We start from the raw sequence: 9,578 nt of genomic DNA, 5'->3' as shown, positions 1-9,578 counted from the left end.
CAGTCTCTGCTTAAACATCTCCAGGTATGACGACTCCACTACCTCCCATGGGCAGCCTGCTCCAATGTTTAATCACCCTTTCTGTGAAGAAATTCTTCCTAATGTCCAACCTAAACCTCCCCTGGCCCAGCTTAGGACTGTGTCCCTTTGTCCCATCCCTGGTTGCCTGGGGGAAAGCACTAACCCCTACCTGGCTACAACCTCTTTTCAGGTGGTTGTAGAGAGTGAGAAGGTCCCCCCTGAGCCTTCTTTTCCCCAGGCTGGGCCCCCCCATCTCCCTCAGCTGCTCCTCATCAGACTGGTGCTCCAGACCCTTCCCCAGCTCCACTGCCCTTCACTGGACTCATTCCAGCACCTCAGTGTCCCACTGTTATTAAGAAGAGTCTTGTAAGAGGAGTTTTGTATTGTAAGGAGTCTTGTATTTTTTGTCTCATCTGGGAGGAAAATCCACAGTGGAGATGCAAAAGGCACATTGTGAAAGGCACACACAAAACAGGACCAGTTCCTTCAAAGTGATAATATTTAAACCCAAACACTGTTATTAAGAGGAGTCTTGTATTTTTCAGTCCCCTGTGCCACAGTGAAAAATCACACTGAGTGACTTTCCCAAGGCCACAGAGCGTGGTGAAGTGCGGTGCTATGGCTGTTTCCTAAGGGCTAACAGACTTCTAAGAAACCCTTTCAGCAGCACAGCTGATTTCCACACAGGAATTTCCACACGTTTCAGAATAAAACAGGAGCTGAGGTTGTAGATTTTGGGACAGCAAAGGTTGCAAACCCATCAGCATGTCCTCCCAGAGCATGCCCCCTGTTCCAAGGGAGCAGCCAAAAACATCCCCCAGGGATGGTAGAGTCAGGATGCACTGGTGGAATAAAACCACAAGACAAAACTAGCAAGTTGCAGGTTTGGAGGTGTTAAATATGCCACTGTGCTTTTCACAAGATACCAACAGGAATCCAAAACCAGACCTGAGCTGCTGTTTGCTGCTGCTGCTGCTTAAAACACCACATACCCTTTCAGCAGCTGGAGGCCATCTCCCCCCCACTCCCATGGGATAAACAAGTGATAAACACCAAGTGCAAAAGGTTTCTGGAGCACTTCCAAAGTATATACACTGCATAAATTTATTAATTACACCCCATTTACACCTGACTTTTCTCCTGCCTTTAGCCCTCTCCATCCACCACTTCCCTGGTGACCTGCTGACAAGGCACCCAGTACGTCAGAGCAGAGAAAGCAGGCAGCTGGTGCTCCTGCCCTCCCTGCCTGCAATATCCTGGCTCCCCGTGGGCTGACAAGTCTCCAATAAAACAGGAATCTGTGAAAAAACAAGAGCAGCACACCCCCAGGCAGCTTCCCGGCTCCCTCCAGTTACTCCTCCATGCTACAGACCGGGAATCCCCAAGCTCAGCACTGCCCTGCCCAGCTGTGTCTTGCCTGTAGTATGATTTCTAGCCAGGTGCTGGTTTCTTTAATACAGTCAGTGACTTTAAAACACTTCAGAAGTGTTTTAAACACTTCAAACATGTTTTAAACCCTCTTCCAGAGATTTCTGTAGATGTAGGCTCAGCAGCGTGAAAAGAGAAGGCTCCTATGTTTGCTCTGCCACGCTCCTTCTGTAGAAAACTAGGAAGGCATTTAGGCACAAACTCTTTTGGCAATGTAGATTCAACAGCTCTATCCCAAGAATGGCCACCATGCTTTGCATCCTTTCAGGAAAGTTCATGGCTGAACTGCACCACTTAATTTCCCACCCTGCTAAACTGTGAGGTGATCCTGGAGAGAAGGGGTTTGCTGCCAGTGTCCCTCCAAAGGGCTTCTGGAGAGCAGAGCAGTGTGAGATGCTGTTCACCCAGACATTCACTGCAACACCCACCCCAAACACTCCTGAGTAAGCCACTGGGCTCACCAGCAAAGGTTTTTCTCCCTGGTGTCAATTCTGGGCCACTCTCACCATTTGAGGTCTTTGGGGCCACGTGCCTGACAGTTACTTTTTGATTGCTTTTCAACAGCTTTGCAGAAACCACCTACTAAAACCATCTGAGTGCTGCTGATTGTGTTTTGTTCCCAAAAGCAGGATGCAAACAGAATGTCCTCCTGGGGTCCTCCATGTCCAGGCCTAACCTTCCTTCCCATCTCCACAGCAGGGTGTGATGAGAGCCGAGTGGCTGGAAACAGCTTGCTCACTTCGCTGTCCATTGCGGCTGACAAGCCCCTGATGAACTGGAACCGAGCCTCCCTGATGTGACACCTCCCCTTCTCTCCTCCCCTGCCTGCAGCAATAAATTCTGCTCCCACAGGCAGCTCTGGGCTCCTTGGCACCCATGAGGATGGATAGGAGGGCTCGGAGCTCTTCCAGGGAGTCTCATAGAAAACGTAGGGAGTCCCCAGGTACGCAGAGCAAGCGGGAGAAGAGGGAGAGCAGCAGAGAAGGTGGCAAAGAAAGGGGAAACGTAAAGCAGGAAAAAGCGAAGGAGACCAAGAGCACTGTGGGCACTGATGGCAGGGTGCACACCTCCACCGTGGTGGACGTGGATGAGGTGGTGTCTGAGGAAGAAATGGAGGCAATGGCATTGCTGGACAGCGAGCAGCAGGAGGAAGGTATGGCTTATAAGAAGGGAAGGGCTTGGAAAACTGTGGGCTCTTTGATGCTGCGTCTCTGCGTGGTGTCATCACAGACGTGGTTATCCTCAGGACAGAATGTGGGAGACTCCAGCCAACCTCTCAGCTCTGTTCTCTTCCTTTTCTCACTTGCCCTTCTTTAGGTAGGCAGCATTAGCCTTAATGCCAGTTCACAGCCCAAAAGACCTCACTGCAGGGAAGAACTACCCTTAAGGTCCACTTAAGCAGCTCCCCTTCTGGATAATCTTTAAGAGCAGCTCCTCTCCATGGGTTTGTTAGGCAGATTCCCAGCCATGATAGAAGGGAGCATCATGAATCTTCTGGCAAGGTGTCTGGGACTCTTTGGACCCAGCATCATCAGGGCATGGCAGATGTGTATTACAGGAGCCAGCATCACTTGTGCACTTCCATGCCAGCAGCTCTGCTGCCCTAGAGTGACACAAAGACTCAGACTTGCTCTGGACTCTCTGAGAACTAGTTTTTCACAACCACCTCTTTCTGCCTCAGTTACAGGAGTCACAGCTAGTGAGTGGTGCTGTGGATCTCTAGTGATCATGTAGGTTCTTGGGATCTGAACCTCTCTCAGGACCTGGTTGTTCTGCAGAGACCTCCAAAGACAGAGGGGCGGGGATGGAAGGGCTAGGAGGGATACAAAATGGGAGGGATGCCAACTTCATTGCTGGAAATCATGGTCCTCTCTCTGGCTTTTAGTACATCCAGGAGCAATATATCGATTTTCATGCCACACCTGCTGAATTTTACTTCATACAGGAGCACAACACAGGGCAGCCAAAGCAAGATGACCCAGTCTCCCTTTGGGGAGATGCAGCAGGTAGTATTCATCTGGGGCTGACCCCAGTCAGGCCCCAGCACCTCAGTGTCACTGCTGTAGAGCACAGGGAGAGTTCAGTGGCACCAGTGGCTTTATCCCGCTGCATTAGGGAGATGAGATGCAGCTAAAACCCTAGTCCAAAGCAACGTGAAATGCTCTGATAGGGAGGGGCACTTCAGTCTGTGCATGTTGAAAGCTCTTTCTTATTTACAATCTTTACCTTTAGCTCATCTTTCCAGACTAGTTTCAGGAATCCCAGCTCAGCCATTCCAAGCCTTTCAACACTGCTTCGTAGCCCCAGCTCTTCAAGAGAAAGGCTGCTCTCTAGTCAAGCAACTATGGAGAAGCATGACTCAGTTTTGTCAGTAAAGCAGAGGCAAAATCTGCCCCTCCATCCTCACAGCTCCTGGAGCAGAGAGTGTTCCTTAACTTGCCTCCAGAGAGTGACAAGTTATTCACACCCACCAAGTCCACAACACTGAAGCTTATGTGTGCAGGCACTTGCCAGGTATCAGTATTTTGGGAACAGTCCTCTCCTAACACAGTCATGTTGGGTTTCTCCCTAGGTGTAAAGTCTCCAGGTCTGGGCATCTGTGAGTGGCTTCTGACCATCTTGTCTTTCCTGTTCATCATAATGACCTTCCCCATTTCTGTCTGGTTCTGCATGAAGGTGAGAATAGCCGTGGGGCCTCTCTCAGTATCTGGTGTCTGATGTGGATGTCACACACTGACTGAGCATTAGTCAGACATGAACATAAAGCTTTTTTTGGTCTAAGGCTCTATTTACACCTCTTCAACCCATTATTAATTTTGGTTTATATTTTATCACATGTTGCTACAGCACAAGGCTGCGCAGGGGTCCAACCTATCAAATACTCCTGCTGCGATATCAGCAGACAGGGGCTTAAGTTTCTCCTTTTTAAAACAAATTGCAAGTCTATTCACTTTCAAATATAATCCTCAACCTACTCAGGCCAGAGAGGGCTGCATTGCACCAGCTGGGTAAATGGGCTTTGAATTAAAAATTTTAAGAGAGATTGATCTCGCAGCCAATAGCAGTTTTTCCCTCTTCCTCTAATTTTTGGTCAGATTTATGGCGTGGTCACAAGTAGGCATATTTTGATTCCCACTTCTCAGGAAATTTCACGTGCAATTTCAGTAGTATGGCTCAGCCCTTACCCACCAATCAGCACATACACACATGGTTCCCGTGGAGGGAAACAACCAATGTGGAAAATTTTAATTTCCTTTAATTTAAGGAAGCAAGATGCTGGCCTCATCGTGCAAAACCCTGGGTGGGTCTAGCATGGGCTGCTCTCACCAGATCTTGGGCTGTCCCAGGGATGCTCACACACAAGGTCAGCCAGCAGTGCTGGGCAAAGGGACTCAGTGACAAGTGATTACCCTAGTTCATACCTGCTGAAATCCTCCCTTTGCGGGGCTTTTCCAGAACAGACTTCCTCCCGTGCCTGTGAAGCTGCTTTTGCCAGTCCTACTTCTTCCTCTCCAGCCTCCCTTTTGTTTCCCTCTGCAGGTAGTGCGGGAGTATGAGAGAGCCATTGTTTTCAGACTTGGGCATCTCCTTCCTGGCAGAGCCAAAGGACCTGGTAAGGTGTTTACTCAGCTCCCCTCAGCCACGTTGCTCCTCTTTTTCATGCTCTACCAAAGCTCACGTGCTGGTGCCCTCCAAGCAGACATGGCCAGACAGGAGATGGGACATTTTTTTTCCCTTCCTCTTAAGGGCTTTCCCCACCACAGAAGCAGCCTCAGAATTTGAGCCTAAATATTGCCGTTCCATTGTAGTTCTGCATGTCAAACCCTCCCCTGTTTTCCAGAGCAGGAGAGGTAATTTCTGTGGTTCTGATGATTATCAGCTGCCTTTCTCTTCCTCCCACAGGCCTTTTCTTTTTCCTTCCCTGTCTGGACACGTATCACAAGATAGACCTCCGCCTCAAAACCCTAGAGATCCCCTTCCATCAGGTATGGCTGATACTCCTTTCTATATTAATTTTGGTATCTCTTTAACATTAGATTTTATGCTTCCAACTTCATCCTTGCAAAGAAAAGTTTGAAAAAACCATCTCAAAGTAATCTCTGAGATCCAGAGATGGTTTGCCCAAGATCAGTCAGTATCTAAGGTGGAAGCTGCGATGACTTAAACCCTCCATTTAGTCCTCATCATTCTCTCAATTGTGTGCTTTCCTGTGCTGCCTTAGAATTGCCAGAACCAGCTCCATCTGCCCCAATGTCTTCTTCTTAGGTGGTGACCAAAGACATGGTTACTTTGGAGATAGATGCTGTCTGCTACTACCGTTTGGAGAATGCCTCTCTTCTCCTCACCACCCTGACCAGCATCTCCAGTGCCATCCAGCTGCTGGTACAGACCACCACAAAGCGCCTCCTGGCACATCAAGCCTTCTCTGAGCTTCTGCTGGAGAGGAAAAACATCAGCCAGGAGATCAAGGTCCTTGCATGGGGAGGGGGACAGCAGAGCGAGGGGGGAATTGAGGCTCCACAAAGAAGCTGACTCAGGTGGTCAGTCCCTCAGAGTCACAGACACTGGTTTGAAGAAGGTTTCCAGACTTGGAATCACTGTGGACTTCAGTTAAATCATCCTAAACCACCCAGGGTAAACACAAATTGGAAGTGAGGGCGGTAATTTAATTTCTGAGGGGTCTTGCACAGCAGTATACAAAATCTGATAAATCTGCCTCACAGTCCTGCAATTAATGCCCCTGCCTTGTCTTACTCCCTATAAGGAGCCTAGGCCAGGGCTGCTGTTCTCCCCATGCTCTAAAAATATTCCTCTTCACAGGTGGCTTTGGATGCAGTCACGGGCTGCTGGGGGATCAAAGTGGAGAGAGTAGAAATGTAGGTAGGAAATGCTGGTAGAAGGGAATTCCCTGGCCCTTTGCAAGAACCCATCCTACTCGCTGCTGCCTTCTTCTCTTCCTGCTTTGCCTCTGTCTCTCTCCCTGCAGCTATTCTGCAGAAGGTAGAGCCTCGCCTCTCACCTTCCTATTTTCCCTGCCCCTTTCAGCCTCATGTAAAACTTCCACGTGTCAGACTGTTCTTGCTCCCGCACTGACAGCCGGGGCAGGATCCTTACCTGCGATCTCATCACCATTTCACTGCTGCTGCAGGCAGAGTTTGCACCCAGTTCTGGTAGCCCCCGAGGTGCAGCAGGCACAGAACCCTCTGTGTCCCACCCTAGATCAAAAGCCCCAGGGCCTTTGAGAGGGATGGGCTCATCACTCAGAAGTCCATGCACAAAGGTGGGACTCATTCATTGTGTACAGGGACATGAAAGAGAGAGCCAAGCAGTGAACGAATAAATCTGTGAACAGAACATTCCTGTGCCTGTCTTGAGAGTAGTCTCCCAGTGGAGTCTTTGCTGTCTCAGAGAGTGAGTCTTAACTTTGAGCCTCAGAGGTACAGGGAGATGTCTCTCTGCTGCCTGGTGATCATGCAGTCCTGGTCACTACAAAACCAGGCTCAAAGAGAAGGAGGGGGAAGGGAGGTAGAAGGTTCAAGTCAGGCACGCAAAGAGGAACACCCAGGGAGCAAAGAACATAAAAGAATGCTCTGCAGAGACTGACTGATGAGCCCATTCCAAGCTTCAGACTGACTGTCCAGTGCTGCCAGGAGAGCCAAGTGCCCAGCTAATCCCTGTCCTTTCCTGCCGCAGCAACAACGTGCAGCTGCCTGCTGAGCTCCGGCAGTCCCTGGCTGTGGAAGCAGAGGCCCAGAGACAGGCCAAAGTGCGGGTATGCCAGCTCTGAATACTTCTCATCTCCTTCCAAAGCATTCCTCCTTCCTTTCCCAGCCCTGGTTTGAGGTCCCTGGGATGTGCCACACAAGCACATGGCTCTGGAAAGATACGATTCCTTTCATTCCTGTTCAAGAGCTGGGTCTAGCAAGGGGAGCCCACGTGTGAGGCTCCGATGGGCCCAGTAAACACACGTTAGACGTGAGCTCCCAAACTTTTGGCAGCATCAACAGGTCTAGTACATGCTGTGATCTTCAAAGAGCAGGAATGTTGTAATCATGCTGGCCCTGGGAACTTCACTGTGGCAACCTCCCTCTGTAAAAGTCTGTGTGCCACCTCCCTCCCAGTCTCACAGAAACCTCCTTTCTTCCCCTGCTTGGCAGGTGATCGCTGCAGAGGGGGAAAAGGCAGCTTCCGAATCCCTGCGGATGGCAGCTGAGATCCTGTCCAGCGCCCCTGCTGCTGCTCAGCTCCGTTACCTCCACGCACTGCACTCCCTCACTGCAGAGAAACCCGCTGCTTTCATCTTGCCCTTCCCTCTGGATGCCATGAACCTGGTGTCTCCAGCTGCAAACAGCCCTGCAGCCGTGAGCAGCCTCCTCCCAGACACCACAAAGCTCCCAGAAAGCCTGAAAGACAAGAAGGACTCCCCCATGCTCTGAGAGCTGTCCCACACTGCTCCTGGTCAGTCCTGCTCAGAGAGGAGCAAGAGGGTTGGCAGCCCACCCTCATGTCCTGGTCTGGAGGCAGGAGGGGAGGCAGCCCAGGCCTGTAATATAAAGTGGATTGTACATGGAAAAAGCCTCTACTTGTTTTGGAAAGTTAAAAATAAGGAGCAGGCCTGGCAGGTGTGTGAGCAGGGGGTGGGGGTGTCATCCCTTCCCCATCACAGGGTCAGATGCATCCTGGCACCTTAGAGCCTGGCCCCCAGGGTCTGATCCATCTTGTCCCATCACCTTGGCATGAAGGACAGATTCTCCCCTTTGTACTTAAATGCTCCCCACCCCTAAACTGAACAGCTGGGCGGGTGGGAGCACTCAGGCAGGATAGTGGGTGCCGCCAGCCTGGTGGTCCTGCGAGGAGGGAGCGAGCTGGGAACGAGCTGGGTCTGTGGTGCTGTTCCTGGATTTGGGATTTCAGTCACCATCCACACGGAAATACATCCACACACGGGCAAACAAGATGTTTAACCCTAACTTTAGGAGGAAAAGTAAAAGGAGGAAAGGGCAGCCTTTGAGGCTGGTGCTTCCCTGCCCGGCACATCCGCTGTGCAGAGGAAAGGCAGGCTGTGCTGCTGCTCGCTTCCACAGGGTGGTGAGGCAGGACAGCGTCTGAGCTCGTGGGCACCTGAAAACGTTAAGGTGACCCGTTTAACCAACGCCCACTGAGCTGACAAGGGGGAATCCGGCACCGCTGGGAAGAGCCAGCTGAGAGCCTTGGGAACTGCAACACTTTTGCCTGCTGCAGCTGCCCGAGAGACACAGGCACAGAGAACAGATGGAGTTCTCAGTACTCCTACAAGCCTCAAAACTCTGCTATATCTTTCCTGACCAAAGCCATTAGAAATGACCAGGGACCTAAAGATATTGAACTCCTTCCCCTTGGCAAAGATCTGGAGCGCTGTGAAATGAAATACCCCTGCACTCTGTTTGTCTGATCCTGATACCCTTTTGTCAGCTCTGCTCCTGCCTTTTTACTGGACCTGCCTTCAAAGCAGACCTCCCTGCACAGCCATTCCCAGCACCAGTGTGCTGCTGCTGGTATAGGCCAAGATAGCACTTTGTGGCCTTTCTCCCAAATTGTTGCCATCCTGCATTTGCCTAGCGTGGGTTACCCAGCCAGTCGCTCACTCTTGAATTTTCCCTTACCCACAGCTCTTTGCCTGCTGGTAACACTCACAGCTCCCATAATACTCATTCTACAAGTATTTGCCAGCCTCTTTACAGCAAGGACACCTGGCCAACCAGCCCTCTCACAAGTGGCTGGGAAGTGGGAAAAATCCACCTGTGAACTTCTTGGTGATCACACAAGCAGCTGAGCTCCAGGTGTAACCTCACATCTACATCCCTCTGCCAGTGGCAGGATGGCTCCTGCACCTGTAGTAGATCTCAGTAGGGATCTGCTCATGGAAAACTAGCTCTGGGAAGTCAAACAGCTCTGTCATCTTCTACTAGGGGAACATGAGTTGTGCAGTTACTCCTCTAAGCTGGTTCTGGCTATTTCTCATGCTGGGCATGCTCGGGCAAAAGGGTATAATCCTACCCAGAGTGAGCAGCAGCTGATCCTTTCTCTGAACACTTCTCTGGCTGCTTTTCTAACTCCATGTAAAATGATCACTCCAGACCAAGATTCTT

General features: G+C 50.6%; 1 protein-coding gene across 1 annotated transcript; it reads left to right on the top strand.

Annotated features, from left to right (window-relative positions):
* The first annotated feature begins 2,272 nt into the window (after window positions 1-2,272).
* NPHS2 (NPHS2, podocin) lies at window positions 2,273-8,025 on the top strand. The gene is made up of 8 exons (XM_027894170.1): window positions 2,273-2,602; window positions 4,022-4,125; window positions 4,990-5,062; window positions 5,353-5,435; window positions 5,716-5,919; window positions 6,271-6,326; window positions 7,144-7,222; window positions 7,608-8,025. Exons 1-8 carry the CDS (start codon window positions 2,326-2,328, stop codon window positions 7,884-7,886), a joined length of 1,155 nt encoding a protein of 384 aa, XP_027749971.1. The 5' UTR covers window positions 2,273-2,325; the 3' UTR covers window positions 7,887-8,025.
* The last annotated feature ends 1,553 nt before the right edge of the window (window positions 8,026-9,578 follow it).

The sequence above is a fragment of the Empidonax traillii genome, unplaced genomic scaffold, assembly GCF_003031625.1.
Source record: "Empidonax traillii isolate 1590-97213 ecotype Southwest subspecies unplaced genomic scaffold, ASM303162v1 scaffold419:size1009643, whole genome shotgun sequence".
Taxonomy (NCBI): Eukaryota; Metazoa; Chordata; class Aves; order Passeriformes; family Tyrannidae; genus Empidonax; species Empidonax traillii.
Note: the sequence above shows the minus strand (reverse complement) of the source record. Positions and strands in the feature narration are given on the sequence as shown.

What these genes read in the sequence shown, in the direction of transcription:
- NPHS2 (XM_027894170.1), top strand. Translation starts at nt 2,326, where the DNA reads ATGAGGATGGATAGGAGGGCTCGGAGCTCTTCCAGGGAGTCTCATAGA. An exon ending in ACATCAGCCAGGAGATCAAG is followed by an intron (nt 5,920 to 6,270) that starts GTCCTTGCATGG and finishes TCCTCTTCACAG; the next exon opens with GTGGCTTTGGATGCAGTCAC. An exon ending in AGAGACAGGCCAAAGTGCGG is followed by an intron (nt 7,223 to 7,607) that starts GTATGCCAGCTC and finishes CCTGCTTGGCAG; the next exon opens with GTGATCGCTGCAGAGGGGGA.